This window comes from Silene latifolia, chromosome 2, assembly GCF_048544455.1.
Source record: "Silene latifolia isolate original U9 population chromosome 2, ASM4854445v1, whole genome shotgun sequence".
Taxonomy (NCBI): domain Eukaryota; kingdom Viridiplantae; phylum Streptophyta; class Magnoliopsida; order Caryophyllales; family Caryophyllaceae; genus Silene; species Silene latifolia.
This window is the reverse complement of record NC_133527.1, coordinates 185,048,906-185,064,554: the sequence shown is the minus strand read 5'-3', so window position 1 is coordinate 185,064,554 and position 15,649 is coordinate 185,048,906. Positions and strand designations below refer to the sequence as shown.

The 15,649-nt window shown below is 38.4% G+C and overlaps 3 protein-coding genes across 6 annotated transcripts; 1 reads left to right on the top strand and 2 right to left on the bottom strand.

The window, feature by feature from the left end:
• The first annotated feature begins 2,063 nt into the window (after positions 1-2,063).
• Positions 2,064-6,843, top strand: LOC141643715 (uncharacterized). 2 transcript variants are annotated; one of them, XM_074452987.1, is made up of 6 exons: positions 2,064-2,527; positions 3,863-4,038; positions 4,135-4,215; positions 4,354-4,659; positions 4,770-5,653; positions 5,786-6,843. In XM_074452987.1, exons 1-6 carry the CDS (start codon positions 2,206-2,208, stop codon positions 6,540-6,542), a joined length of 2,526 nt encoding a protein of 841 aa, XP_074309088.1. In that variant the 5' UTR covers positions 2,064-2,205; the 3' UTR covers positions 6,543-6,843. The 2 variants fall into 2 exon arrangements, with proteins under 2 accessions (XP_074309088.1, XP_074309087.1); XM_074452986.1 differs by having other exon boundaries at positions 4,770-6,843.
• Positions 3,437-13,243, bottom strand: LOC141643716 (putative protein phosphatase 2C 80). 3 transcript variants are annotated; one of them, XR_012543757.1, is made up of 7 exons: positions 12,788-13,243; positions 11,931-12,655; positions 10,894-11,218; positions 9,673-9,822; positions 8,410-8,702; positions 7,348-7,469; positions 3,437-3,979 (listed from the first exon to the last, which is right to left on the bottom strand). XR_012543757.1 is itself a non-coding variant. In XM_074452988.1 (6 exons), exons 2-5 carry the CDS (start codon positions 12,500-12,502, stop codon positions 8,412-8,414), a joined length of 1,338 nt encoding a protein of 445 aa, XP_074309089.1. In that variant the 5' UTR covers positions 12,503-12,655; positions 12,788-13,243; the 3' UTR covers positions 3,437-3,979; positions 8,410-8,411. The 3 variants fall into 3 exon arrangements, 2 of the variants coding, with proteins under 2 accessions (XP_074309089.1, XP_074309090.1); XM_074452988.1 differs by lacking the exon at positions 7,348-7,469; XM_074452989.1 differs by lacking the exons at positions 3,437-3,979; positions 7,348-7,469 and adding an exon at positions 7,981-8,300.
• On the bottom strand, positions 13,204-14,779 carry LOC141643717 (outer envelope pore protein 24A, chloroplastic-like). The gene is made up of 3 exons (XM_074452990.1): positions 14,506-14,779; positions 13,746-14,108; positions 13,204-13,614 (listed from the first exon to the last, which is right to left on the bottom strand). Exons 1-3 carry the CDS (start codon positions 14,701-14,703, stop codon positions 13,534-13,536), a joined length of 642 nt encoding a protein of 213 aa, XP_074309091.1. The 5' UTR covers positions 14,704-14,779; the 3' UTR covers positions 13,204-13,533.
• Positions 14,780-15,649: the final 870 nt, after the last annotated feature.

The window sequence follows — 15,649 nt, the reverse complement described above, 5'->3', positions numbered from 1 at the left end:
TCGCTATTTCAAAAATGATTCGATCTTGGAAGCACGAAAGGGGTATGACCCGAGCTTTACATGGCGGAGCTTATGGGGTGCTAAATCTCTGTTGTTGGAGGGGTTGAGATGGCGTGTGGGGAACGGGAGTAACATCAGTTTATGGGATGATACGTGGTTGCAGGGTGAGGACGCTGGGAGAATTCCTGTTTTCAATATAGAAGTTGACCCGTCTCTGAAGGTAGCGTGTATTATTGATCAAACACAGGGGTGCTGGGATATTAATGCAGCGAGAGAGTTATTAGTCGAGGCTGATGTGGAGAAGCTTATGGAAATTCCCATAAGTAAGAGGTTACCTCCCGATGGGCTCTATTGGTGGCCAACAAAAGATGGGTGTTACACAGTCAAGTCGGGTTATTGGCTTGGACGAAGGGGTTGTGTGAGGGCTGCTTGTTATGGGGAAGATGAGGATAGCCGTGCTCTTTGGCGTCTGATCTGGTCCATTAATGTCCCTCCCAAGTTGGCGCACTTTATATGGCGTGTTTGTGCGGACACCTTGGCAGTGCGTAGGAATCTTTTTGATCGACATTGCAGTCCGTCACCAAACTGTACTTTCTGTGAGGTCGAGGAATGCATTAACCATGCTATTTTTATGTGCGATTGGGCGAAATGTGTTTGGGAGGATTATGGATGCTGGAGCGTGGTTGAGGTTACAATGGGTATGTCGGGAAGGGATCGTTTTGGGTGGGTGCTGAAGAACCTTGATGAAAATGATCGGGGCAGATTCCTTGCAATAGCGTGGGCGATTTGGACCATCCGTAATCAACGAATTTTTGATGAATCTCCTCCGTCGCCTGAGCTTGTTATCACGGGAATGATCAAAATGGTCACTGAGTATCGCACCTATGCCAAACGGGTTCTGGATATGCCAGGGAGGGGTGTGAGCAGCCACGACAGCCAATGGTCTCCCCCTCTATCTGGTTTTGTCAAAGTTAACACGGATGCTTATGTACCCGGGGATGGAGTGATCGGGTTAGGCGCAGTGGCACGTAATGAAACAGGGGAGATCATGTGGATTGGGAGTAGAAGGGTAAGGGCAAGGTGGGGTCTGGGAGTGGCGGAAGCTCAAGCGGCTATTTTTGGACTGGAAATAGCCCGTGACAGAGGGGAAGGAGCGATTACGATTGAGAGTGATGCTCTGTCCTTGATTAATGCCGTAAGGAATGGTGTTTCTTCCCGGAGCATGGTGGGTCTTTGTGTCGACGATATCAACTGTCTCCTTCGTTCTTTTCCTAGTAATTGTGTGTCCCATGTTAAGAGGAGTGGGAATGCGGTAGCTCATTTAGTTGCGAGATTATGCGAGACGGTGGGTGATACTATTGTAATGAACTCGGACTTTCCGCTTGCGGTTTCTGCTATTGCAGAAATTGATTTAATATAAGTATCCGTTTTCCCTTCAAAAAAAAGGAAAACAAGATAGCATTATTGGACGACACCGAATCTTGATAGTCGATATCAACAATCTTCCTCTCACCCTATGTAGTTCACTATGACAATAGACCTTTCTAAAAGTACGTAAAACCACCCGATAACATCATATCATTAATTCATTACTTCCTCCCATCCAGACCAAAGGTTACAGTTGCTTTTTGGCACTATTCATGGTCGTAGGGAATCTTTGATATTATTCTTAATCTATAAGACAAAATATAGTCATGTGAGATCTTGTTTGATTTATCGTCATGAATGCTATAAGAATATCAAATTTTTATAATTTTTAATAATGTGTAACTAAAAATATGCACCTTACAAAACGTGCCTCGACAAGTGTGATAAAGCAACTGTAACCTTTGGTCTGGATGGGAGGGAGTATATCTTAGTCAATCCCGCACACTAGCAAACCGATCAAATCCACCACATCAGTGTTCAGGCTATTAATAAACAACGGTATTGGAGGAGTAATTTCTCCGAAAATGCGCATTGAGTAGAAACCAAAACGGATAAAAAGTAGGCAGTAGTATAGTACGAAGTACAACCAATAACACTTTAAAATTGATTGGATCGTCAAACTATAAACCATGCACAACAGCAGAACTTAAATCATTTGCCACGTCTTACTTCCATCAAACTACGTGTCATCTGCATGCAACTTCTTCACCCATCTCCCTTATACTTTATATACATACAGTACACCTTTCACCATTTCCACCACTATCAATTTCAAAAATGTTGAAAACAAGACGAGTTTTGAGTTCATTTTGTTGTTTGTTGGTTTTTGTTTTGTGTTTACAGTTAACTGTGAGGATAGTGTCAGGAAGTCTGAACTATGAAGGGTCGGTAGCAGGAAGTGTCGGGACGGCGGCGCGGGTGGTGAAGAAGGAAGAGAGGACGCCGGTGGTTGCGACGGAGTTTGGGTCAATATCGGCTGTTGATATTAATGATGGTGTTGGAAGGAATGAGTATCATCTTCAGTTTATTACTATGGAGCCTAATGCTTTGTTTCTTCCTGTTCTTCTACATGCTGATATGGTCTTCTTTGTTCATACAGGTTTTTTTTTTTTTTTTTTTTTTTTTTTTTCATTTTCCAATTTTCTGTTTTTGATGTTGCCATTTTAGACAGTCAGTATTATACCCCAGTGTCTCAAGGGCTCCTGAGTAAGCCAGAGGCTTCACAATTTGCTCGAATATACACAAGTTAAACTCAATTAGACATACTAGTAGACAAATAAGAGGCTGAGTGAAACCACATTAGTATGGGAGTATAAATTTGTCCCCGTTCCAAATATAATCCTATGCAGTGGTGGGGGCGCTCGCCCCCTTGGCGGATGAAATTTTTAGTTAAAATTTCTGAAATTTTTTCGAGTGTACTTTATATCATTACCAGTCTGCACCTAAGCTTGAATCCTGGCTTCGCCACTGATACTATGTTTACATGGCCTCAAAACCGGGTACAAGGTTACATACTTAGTTACATACTGCGACACGTACACACTGTACCTATATTTATTTGGATATAGTTTTAGGGTGTGTTTCGATTGAAGGATTTGGAGGGAAAAGAAATGGAGAGAGAGTAGAAGATTTAAAATCTCTTATTTGGATATGAAATAAAAATAGAAGATTTAAAAGAAATGAAGGGGAAGGATTTGAAGATATCCATGTTTCCTCCTCGAAGGCAAATCAAAATATCTCCGGTTTCCACAATAGGCAAGATTTGGAGGGAAATATTCAAACACTCACACCTCATTTCCCCTCTCCTCCCGTATTTGGTTTGGTTCAAAGGGAAAAAATGAACAACTTTCCTCGTTCTATTTTCCTTTAGCCTGGACTGCTAGCCAAACAATGAATTTGTTTCCAAATTGTCAAATCTTTAAACCCCAACAAGGGATCAATAATCACCATTGTGCATTATGTTCTTTATTTAAATAACCAAATAAGGAAAATAGGGAACTAAAGAGGGTTATGAATACGACTGTCCTCTACTAGATTAATATGGGGTTATAGTGCTATACTATACAACTACTACATTTATGCCTCAAAATCTCAAAATGACGGAGTACATAACAAAAATATGACCTTAATAATCTACGGAGTAAGTAAAAAGGTAAAAAAAAAAATACAGAGGTGAGCTTTAAACATCTGTAGCAGTACAGTATACTTGAAAGCTCAATCGACAATCTTCAAATCTCAAAGTTCTAGTCAGGGATGGATGAATGATAGCAGGTTCGAATCTTCATTCCCGTTTATATTGTATAGCACTACAGCCTTTGTGCCTTAATTGACACCGAAAGCTTGTGACAACAACTTCAAATATGGTCTTACCCAAAATCAAGTAGAGGTACCAAAACCAATATTGATGGCAAAATATAATGGTGGTGGTTAACAGGAAGTGGAAGGTTGAGCTGGACAGAGGGCGACGACATAAACAAAGTAAGCTTACAGAGAGGCGACGTCTACAGAATGAAGTCAGGCACCTTGTTCTATCTTCACAGCAATGTAGATCCTGAAAGATCACGGTTTAGAATCATTGCGTTGTTTTCCAATCCTGATGAACAGTTATTGGTATAGAAATACTCGACTCAAATAAAGTAATACATAAAATAGAGTAACAAGTTTCAATAACTTCAGTCTAACTGCAATTAATTGACCCCATTATAGGGACCATCTGTTGGACCATACTCGAGTGTCACTGACCTTGTTCGAGGCTTCGACAAGCCAGTTCTTCAGGCTGCTTTTCAGGTTCACTGGTTTCTAACTTTCTATATGTTATGACTTCTTTATAGTAGATATAGATCCCTCCACTATTAACAGCTCCGTAACTAGAAAATTATTTCACTGTGTATTAATGTGTTTTTATGTGTTTTTGGGATGGTGTAGGTGCCTGAGGAAGTGATAGATGAACTAACAAGCACAACAGAGACACCAGCTATAGTAGAAGGAGATCAGAATAGTAAAAAGAAATTCTGGGAAGAGGAACTTATCTTCATCAATGCCCTCTTCGGTATCCCGAGGCTCAGAAATCAAATAGCAGACAACAAAAACAAACACACGAAGACATTTAACATTTACAAAGAAGATCCGGATTTCAAAAATTGCCATGGGTGGAGCAAAGTGGTGACCAAACATGATTTACACGCATTGCGTGGTTCCCAGATTGGAGTTTTCATGGTGAACTTATCCAAGGTAAACCTCCTGATACTAAATAACTACATAATTTACCACCACAATTTCAGCGTCTTTCGTCTGGGAATTAATAAACCTTGCTTGCATCTAAAATTGGTTTGGTTTTTCAGGGTTCGATAATGGGGCCGCACTGGAATCCTGCTGCGGCTGAGTTATCAGTTGTGATAGAGGGTGAAGGGATGGTTCAGGTGGTTTGCCCTAGTGCCTTGACAAATAAAGAGTGCAAAAATTCAAGGATTCGAGTCGAAGAAGGTGATGTTTTTACAGTCCCAAGGTTCCATCCAATGGCACAGACATCCTTCAACAATGGTTCACTTGTTTTTATGGGATTTAGCACTGCATCAAAAAAGAATCACCCTCAATTCCTAGCAGGGAAGGCTTCAGTTCTTCAGACACTAGATAAGTTTATCTTAGGTGTATCCTTCAATGTGTCGGACACAACAGTTGGTCAGTTGTTGGCACCACAAAAAGAATCAATTATTCTGGATTGTACTTCTTGTGCTGAGGAACAGGAAATAGTTATGGAAGAAGAGATGGAGAAGGAGCGGAAGGAAGAGGAAGAAAGAAAGAGGGAAGAAGAAGAAGCCCGAAGAAGGGAGGAGGAAGAAAAGAAAAGGCATGAAGAGGAAGAACGGAAAAGGCGGGAAGAAGAGGAAGAACGGAAAAGGCGGGAAGAAGAGGAAAGGAAAAGGAGGGAAGAGGAAGAAAGAAAAAGGGAAGAAGAAGAAGAAGAGGCAGCTAGGAGGCAGGAGGAGGAAGAAAAGAGGAGGCAGGAGGAGGAGGAAGAAAAGAGGCGGAGGGAAGAAGAGGAAAGGAAAAAGAGGGAAGAGGAAGAAAGAAAAAGGGAAGAAGAAGAAGAGGCAGCTAGGAGGCAGGAGGAGGAAGAAAAGAGGAGGCAGGAGGAGGAGGAAGAAAAGAGGAGGGAAGAGGAAGAAAGAAAAAGGGAAGAAGAAGAAGAGGCAGCTAGGAGGCAGGAGGAGGAAGAAAAGAGGAGGCAGGAGGAGGAGGAGGAAGAAAAGAGGAGGGAAGAAGAGGAGGAAGAAAAGAGAAGGAGGGACGAAGAGGAAAGGAAAAAGAGGGAGGAGGAAGAAAGAAAAAGGGAAGAAGAAGAAGAGGCAGCTAGGAGGCAGGAGGAGGAAGAAAAGAGGAGGCGGGAGGAGGCGGAAGAAAAGAGAAGGCGGGAAGAAGAAGAAAGAAAAAGGGAAGAAGAAGAAGAAGAAAGAAAGAGAGAAGAAGAGGCAAAGAGGAGGGAAGAGGAAGAAAGGAAGAGGGAAGAAGAGGAGGCCAAGAAAAGGGAGCAAGAAGAAGAGGAAGAGAAAAGGCAACAAGAGGAGGAAAAGCAAAGACAGCAAGAGCAGGAAGAAGAAAGAAGAAGGGAAGAGGAATCAAGGAGTCGTCAAGAGGAAGAACAAAAAAGACGTGAACAAGAGGAGGAACAGAGAAGACAGCAAGAAGAAGAGGAACAGAGAAAACAGGAGGAGGACAGGAAAGAAGAACAAAGAAGGCAAGAAGAACAGCAGCAAAGACAGCAAGAGGAGGAACGGGAAGAAAAACAAAGACGACAAGAGGAGGAAAGGAAAGAAGAACAAAGAAAGCAAGAAGAAGAACAGCAAAGACAGCAAGAAGAGGGAAGGGAAGAAGAACAAGGACAGGAAGAGAAAAAAAGGCAGCAAGAAGAACAACAGAGAAGGCAAGAGGAGTGGCAAGAGAGACAAAGACAAGAAAAAGAACAAAGAAAAAGAGATGAAGGGCAAAGGAGGCGAGAAGAGGAGAGAGGAAGAGGGGAAGGAGAATCAGAGGAAGAAATGGCGAGAAGGGAGGAAGAAGAAAGGATCGAAAGGCAAAGAGAACAAGAGGAAGGCGGATGGAGATGGGGACGTTAAATTCAAAATTAACTAAGAGGAGGAAATAGAGAAGATAACAGTGAGGACAAAGCAAATAACAGTTATTAGGAGATTCTCAAGGTTTATCAAGGTGTTGCTTAATCTCCTTGCTTCTCCGCCACTGACAGCCTAATCACCCAGTTTAATGTTGATACTCAAGTGTTTTTTTGTAACTCTTATGTTTCGTGTCTTGGTAGTTCCAGGTATGCAAGGTAAAGCGAGTGTATTTCCTCTTGTTCCTTTTCATGATGTCAGATTAAGTCTCTCGTTTTAGTGATGTCGGGACTCCGGTGCCAGCTATTTATTTCCGGTTTGTTAAGTAGCAGTAACTTTATAACAGTTTCTTTTTTGGGAAAATAATTTTTCTTTTTTGGGAAAATAATTTTATAACAGTTCAAGGCTCTGTTCCGAACAATTTAAAAAAAAAAAAAAAAGAATTGAGTTCTTTGAAAAATATTTTCATGCACAGTAAAGAAAAGAGAAGACTCAACCCACAAAAGTATCTGTTCCATCTAGACGCACCAAATCACATCACACTAAAATGAACGAACATTAAAGAACCCCCGTCCTAAAATTTTTTTTAGGTTATACTATAGTGAATTATGCCAGGATAAATGATCATGAATCAATTGTTATATCGCATGGATAGTACCCTAAGGAAGACTAACCCAATCCTTTCACAACGCTACCTCACATTCTTCACGGATAACAACCTATTCTCATGCCATGGAGAAAAAAAATCAACTGAATTTACCAACTACAAACCCAACTACAAATATCAACCTACAGGATCAACCAGCCTTACCTTATCAACCTCATCAATTGACCCTTCGCCCAACTTCAAACCCAACTACAAATATCAACCTTCAACCTATACACGATATCACAAATGACAAATTGCAGCGACTACTAGGTCCCAATAAGCTACTGCACCAAGATCACAAAGGAAACCCAAGATAAGTTCGCAAACTATTAAAGCAACTAAACTCAAACTAAATCAAGCTCTCTCATTAAATATTCAATCTGCCGATTCAGCGTTTTGCCAAGCAGGTCGTGTATGAGACGAGTTCAAAAATCAAAACTAATAAAATAAAAATAGTGCAGTGAACAAATTCTTATATAGGATAATTAGGTTTTTGACTCCATCAATAGGATCAACCAGCCTACCTTATCTAATCAAAGGAAGGAGAGAAATTACTCATCCAAACGGAGAGAAGTGTATAAAGATGAATGATAGAAACCTCACACCACAACTACAGATACCACTCCAGAATTAGAGAGTATTAGAAAGTAAATATCTTAGTCGTGCGAGAAATGCAGCATCATTGCACCTAAAAGCAGTGTCGACTGACTTTTCAAGGTTAATTTGCAAGATGGTTACACTTTGCTTTGAATGAATCCGAGACCTATCAATTAAATGCCATTAACTTTCACTAAATTCTGATAACAAAATTGTTGATTGCTAAATGTTATTGAATAAAGTATTCTGATAAAGCAACATCCACAATTATTAATTTTTCTACACGGGCCTTTAAAAAGAAAACAATGCTCTTTCTCTTGACAATGAGGAAGTCCAATTGTCCAACTGAGAGAAACTTCCTGTGTAGAGTGTGTGTGTGTGTGCAGGTGTGTTTGTGTTTCAAATCATGTATTAGAGGTTGTGATTCATATTGCAGCTTGCAAACTAGATCATGTGACAAAATATCGTGAAGGAGAATAAGAGACCAGGCCCAATGGTGTATTAGTCAAAGCTCAAAACTGAGAAAAAAAAAATCGAATTAACTGCTTATATCAGTATAGAATTAACATATTTAGTAATATACAATTATACAGGCATAATGATAGAACAGTAGAAAAATCGACTCACAGTTAATTCTTGTCGGTAATATAGGACACGACAACTGTGATATCATCAAGCTTTCCTCCCATATAACGAACGCCAGCATCGTGGGCAGCTGTTGAAAATGGTGTCTGCCGATGGCGGTCTTGAGCTCTTTGCTGTGCAAGTTTGGCTATGTTTTGTGCTGTAACTCCTGGCTCTAGACCGGATCTACTCGCTTGAACAACAAGAGCAACAATCTCATTGTCATACAAGTTGTCAAATAGTCCATCGGTGCCAGCTACTAAAACATCCCCTGAAGCAACAGGAAATGTGAAGACCTGTGAAAAATCCAACATGTACCCATCAACAGAAATAAACGAAATAGCACAAACAAAAATTTAGCACTGAAGCATCACAACAGAGAAATCCAGGATTAAGGCAAAGCACGGTTGAGGATCAAGTGATAGGACCATTTCCAACAACAAAAGAAGCATACACATTAGACATTGAAGCATAGAGGATGGTGCACCAGAGAACTATATTGATTTTAGCATTAATTGTGCCATTTTAACCAGGTCATTACTCGATCTAACAATGTGTGTATATCCTACGCGTCATCAAAAAATGCCTCCAAGTTCATGAAATCTCCATATGGTTAGCAACAGAATGGGATACCACCTGGGAAATAATCCCATGTGGCTATATCTAAAATCTCCAATGCCGATTAATATAGAGCTTTTAGAGGCATGCACAGGAGATAACCTCTAAAGGAAAGTCTAAATAATTCAAAGGAAAGTCTAAATAATTCCGAGAACCAATATCTACATGTATTGAGATAATTTATTTGTGCATGTATCCCTAGGTTATTTAAAAGTATGTTCAATATATTGGATAACTAATAAGAATAACTGATTTTTTTTGTAGTTGACAAATCTAGCCACAACCAAAAGCAGTGCATATTAATTGAAATTTCTCCACTGAAAAGTAGAGTGCGGGGATGTACTTGGTTTCTTGGGTTTCTATAACTGCAAATGAAGGATATCAAATTTTATCTCCTCGCACTCGTATTTGCGAAATAATATTCTTAGTGAAGTTGTCTAGTGTTGTAGGCTTATGCTGAATCACTAAAGTAGTTATCTTGTGTATCTCTTTTTAATGTAAGAACGCTAATTTTCCTAACAGGAGGCGACAAGACATTCATCGGGAACATGTTATCACAAGCTCAGCTACAATGTCCGAAACTACGGATAATCACATGACAGCACATGATTGCAAATGAAAAATTGAAGATATACAAAGCAAACGTACCTGACCAGAACTGGGTAAATCACCCCCGTTGCCATTTGCCAGCTGGTAAGGAAAATTAAAACCATACTGCTGTGCAGGGGATCGGAAAACCGTATGTCCATCTCTAATCACTATGAATGCACTATCGCCAAGATTGATGGCATGGATTCCCTGCCAAAAGTAATTAACTAGTGAGTGTGGGCTCAATTAACTCAACATGGACCAAGAAAATTAGTGGCTGATCTCAGATAATCAAAAAAACTTGTACAATTCAAGACACGAGAGGAGCCAAATAAAAGCAGTGAAAACACAGAGTATTGGAGTTGCTAATACCTCCAAAATTTAGCACAATAAGCCCCAATCACCACTCATTAACTAGTAACTTTCCTAATAAAACATTTGTCCTCAAATGCTTTTAATCTTGACCGGCATAATGTGAGCATATACATGGATTCATGTAAAACAAATACAGCAGCTACATCATCAACAATGTACAAAATCAAAGCAAGATTTATGTTTACATTATGTAGTAACTAAAGGCATGATTAAACATATACATGCTCTCTTTGTCCACCTGTCAAAAAAAAAAAACAAAAAAAAAAAAACATATACATGCTCAAAATCAAAACTTACTGTAGAAACATCATCATAAAAATAAGCAGTAACTGAAGGCATGGTTTGACCACTATAATGAAACGGCAGATGTACATATATATATAGAGATAGAGAAATTATATCAGAAAGGCTTGGTAAGATGTTAACATACTAATCTTAATTAATATTCCTTGAATCGATAGTACTATGACTCGCTAACCAACGTAATGTTGATCATATCATTCATGGATATACAACTACATAAGAGGCCAACGCTTGCACCATACCATAAACCCCATAAAACATGAATGGCCTAGAAGGGAATCTATTACGTTCTAACTGTGGGTGTGCAAGATGAGGAAGATCCAGGACTCATAATCATTGAGAAACAATATTTAGTAATAGACAAAAAGTGATCATAGATTCAAAACATCATAACTCATAAGTACCGCAGCAGTAAACCTCTATCATTGTCTCTTGGGCCATCGGTCTCATGGCAACAAGAAAAAACAAAGCTCAAAAGAACTAAGACGGTTAGAAATGGTGCAATGACAATATGACATTAACTATATGTAATTGTCAAAGTTGTCTACACTATCAAGTGCCATTGTGTCGACTAAAGGATCAAAGCACAGTGAATATACCAACCTGATCTGTAAGGGCAACTATACAAGCTGTTGAGGAACCTATAACTTTAGTGTTCGCATGAGCTTTTTCCAGAACTTTTGCTGGATCAACTGGGCCCTCTTGCTCTTCTTTTATAGCAGCTACAGAGTTGGACATAAGTAACCGAGCGTAAAATCCTGCATCAACACCAACATCAGCCCAGCCTCCAACACCATCTGCTACTCCAATAACTTGTTTTTCTTCACAAATGAAATGAGCATCCTCCCCTCCAGTTTTCACCTTATCAGGATGTGGTAGATAGCATGAGCCTGACTTGAGCTTCAAGGTTTTCTGACCAGCATTTTTACTTTAACCAACAAAAAAAAAATATTGATCAAATTGAGAAGCATTTTGGTATACAGCAAAGAACTTGTGAATATCTTATGTCGGACTGCTGGTAAAGAGTATGACAAAAAAGGGAATGAAGGATGAAGGTATCCAATAAGAATGTCTGATCCAATAGCTTACATTTGTTTTCTAGGTATGTCTTGTGATCTTGTCTAGTGTAAAGTGGATGTTATACTCCCGATACCAATTTGCCACACAAAAAAAGTTCTTTCTATATTTAGCCCACGCAATTTACATAATCAAATGGAAGTAAAGACGTGTTATCTTTTGTTCTGAAATATGGATTATGATGGAAAGCATACTGGCCCACTAAAATGGTTGCGCTTCATTTTATTATGAAATATCAGTCATTCAATGCAGTTCTCAACGCAATTTTCATCTTGACTCATTCTCAAACAACCTCTTTGTGTTGCAAGCACAAGGGTAAGGGTGCGTACATTAGATACCCCTTCCTCACATATTGTGGGAGCCCTTACTTATGAATCATGGTTCTCTACTAAGTAAGATTTAACTCCATCTTACCTAATGTTTTAGCATAAGAGATAGCTATCAACTTAAACAAGCCAAATGTATCGATACTCAGCGAAGTCAGTAAAAAATTATCACCCCTAAATTATGAACTACTCAAAACTACAAGTTCAAAGTTCCTTTAAGCAGGCAAAACAACATACCGAGCAGAAGATTCAACGGGATTTTCGAGCTGCTCATCTCTCACAGAAATATTAAAAGGGACATCAGCAGCAGCTCCATTACTAGCAGAACAAGACACGTGAAAATTCTTCGAGAACCCTCCACTAAACAACCCTGAGTTCCAATTCTGGTAACCTACAACAGGATTACCTAGACTATTAAAGAAAGCACCTCGATTCCTCAAACTAACACTAGCTCTTCTGCACTTATTGCCACTAGCATCACCAAAGAACACGGCAGCTGGCTTCCCAAAATCCACAACATTCCCACAGCCTGTAATTAAACTGTCGACGTATATATCTCCAGAAACCGACTGCGGCCCTGAAGCAGCCATCACTACTTTCCTCAAACTAGGATTTATCCCCGGAAACTTGTTGATTTGATGGCTACTATATAACCTTACACAACAACTTCTCTGAGTAAAATTTCCCGCCTCGAAATACGAATGAGAACCCAAATTCCTCTTCTCCCTAAATTTAGCCTGACTAATTACAGCTCTTCGTAAAGACAAACTGCAAATTGTATTAAGCTTCGATAGCGAAATCAATTGCATATTTGAAACCTTAATTACGAAACATCTGCAATCTATATTACCATAAACCCTTACACCAATCTAATCCCCTTTCAAAACAAGTCAATCTTCCAGCTTCAATCACATTAACAAACTTATATAATCAAAGATACGGCAGCAGCAGCAGCATAATACCTAGAATGTTCAGTATCAATCAATAAGCGAGCTAACAATTGATTCAATAAATTCAACGAATAAAATCGAATTTAGACAGAGTAAATACATGATTAACAGATAAGAAAAGAGGAAAATGTGAAATTAGCTGACCTAATTGGGAAATGAGGTGAAATGAAGATGATCGGCGTGAATCGACGGAGAAAACCCTAGAAATTGGGGAAGAACGGAGTTCACCGGAGGCAGTGACCGGAACTATTTATCTGTTTCTATAATTAGCGGACTATTTCTGATGAGCGATTAATAATTGTTGGCCGCTAAAAATTGAATAAAGGAAAACCACGAGGCCCACGTGTTTGTGGACTTAATTGATGGGCCTATCAAGGTTAAATGGGTACATCATGGATATGACCTGATTCTCGATTAAATTGTTTGTCGATAGTTTGAACGAAGGGTGTGAAGTGGGAGTGGTAGTTTGGTTAATTCATTAAAACTATGGACTTTGAAGTAATTCGTCGACAACGAATGATAGTATCGTTTACTCTTTAGTTGTGTAGAGAGTTTCAGTCTAAAAGAATAGAGGTCAATTACACTTTAAAGTCCTTTGAACTTCGATCTCGTATACATTGTGAATTTGTGATTGTATGAGTTACGCTAGTACGTACCATCTTCAAATTCCCTATATTTTTTTGGTTATGGAAATATAGGATTATCGATAGAACCGGTAATTCATCTTGGCAATTAACCAAGATATTGTCGCTTGACATTTGTTTTATTCATTATTAGAACTTTTTTCCCGCTCAATTTCTCTAGTAAAATATTGACGGTAATTACAGAGTCTTAACCGTTTTCATATGCCCGAAATTTCAGACGATCTCCAGAAAGGCAAGCTGAGTAGATCAAATACTGAAATTCCATGTACTCTCCAAGCATACTTTTGGGATTTTTAGTTTCTCGGTCACATTCAATGATGCCAAAACCTGTAATATACGGAGTATAACAGTTCATTAGTCAAATTCTGAAATGGCGCAATTTCTAAGAATGAGACGGAGTACTAGTATTAGACAGGATAACACGATGAATAAGCAAGCATCAAAAATTCAAAATGTACCTTAAGTGAGCCATTGCAAGAGGAAGTTCGACACCACTCAAGCCCGAAAACATTAGTAGAAGATTGAAACGAAGCCTTGAACAAATTATCCTCATAAAAGCGTTGCGAAAACAAGAAATCCCAGTAATTGTTGGCTAAATCGTAACAAGGCTCAAATAATCTAGCTCCTTCACCCTGTACATAACTATACTTTAACTTGCAATTCTTGGTACCAAATTCGTAATTAGCAGACACCTTATTTCTTGAATCTATCGACAATGTACCGTCTAATGCCACCCTGTTTTCTTTTCTCCAATGCGTGTATGTCATGTTTACCTCCTTGTCTAAAAGGTTACCCTTGTTTATAAACTGGAACCTCAAATCCTGAAAAATGTGTATTATACGATGAGTAGATCACATTCAAGATTACGAAAAGTTTGACTATACGATTTCATCATTAGTGTCATATGCGATTGTAAATTGCATAGGTGATAAAAAAAAAATATACACCCTCTCATACTCGTATAATACACCCCATATAAATATAAGCGAGATTGAAAAACATCACCTAAATCAAAAGCATGAATCGCCGTTCAGCTTAATCATACTATTACGAATCTCACAATATTTATGTCTTAACCACTTGTTCATATTACATTATCAATATAATATTCCCAAAATTCGAATTCAATATCTAAATAAACGTTGTAATAATACATAATATAGGAATAATGACGTTAATATATAATAGTATTAAGTTAACTGGGATGAAGCGAGTTACTTGGTTGGGGAAGTTGTAGTCGATGGACAAAGCGGAAGGCTTTTGGAACAAGATGACGAGGTTAGACAAGGTTGGTCTGACGTCAAATTTGGCTTCCAAGACAGAAAGTTGAAGCTTGAAATCGGCAGCGTTCAACGTTAGGTTGGTGGCGGCAACGCAGCTGTCAGATGCGTACGCCGTCGTCGTGATCACTGACATATTTTGTTGATGAATGTGAGTTTTAGCTGAAACAATATAAGAGAGCCAAGGAAACAGGAGTAGCAATATAATGTTGCTTACAATTTAAGCACAACCCGATCGAATAATATTTTGCCAAATTGATCGACTACTTTTAGACTTTAGTTGTTTAATCTTTAAAGCGTACATATGCGGACAGTTTAAAGTAAAAATTGTTGGTCTCTTTTTACTTATAAAAAAAAACTGTCTTTAAAGTTTAAAGTGTGATTGATTAAGGTCCTAATTGATTGATTGATCAAGGTAGTAACTGAAAACGGAGTACCTAAAAGTGATGATTTTATATTTTTTATCTCATTATTGTCCCTCTCTCTAAAAATATTCACCCCTTCTACACCACAATGCACAAGAAGTATAAATCAACCAATACACTTATTTTATCTTAACCGATTAAAATCTTTAAGCGATGATTGAGATTCAATCAATGATCTTATAACTTAAACAACAATGAAACTGAGCTTTAATTAATTAATCCCCCTTAAACTAAAATAATAAGAGATCTCTAAAGTTTTCCCGCCTAAATGAATTAGGCTATAAATGGGCTTCATAACATCATATTTACAACTGGGCCATCCTGATTAATTTCGACTTAAGCTATAAATGAGCTTCATAATATCATATTTATAACTGGTCGATACTAATTAATTTTATACAATAAATAATTCTATACCATTTAAAAAAGGGGATAATATTCTTTTAACTTGCATGAACATATTAACGGGATATTTTTATTTTGTTACATACATGAAATTGCACTAATTATATGTACAACGTGATATAAATATTTTACTATTATTATTTTTTAAACTAAACATTATTATGACCAAGAATTTTTTTTAGGAAACATTTTCTAATTAATTTTTGTTCCGGGTGTAATTCCAGAGCAAGTATCGTTACCACCCGTGGCTCG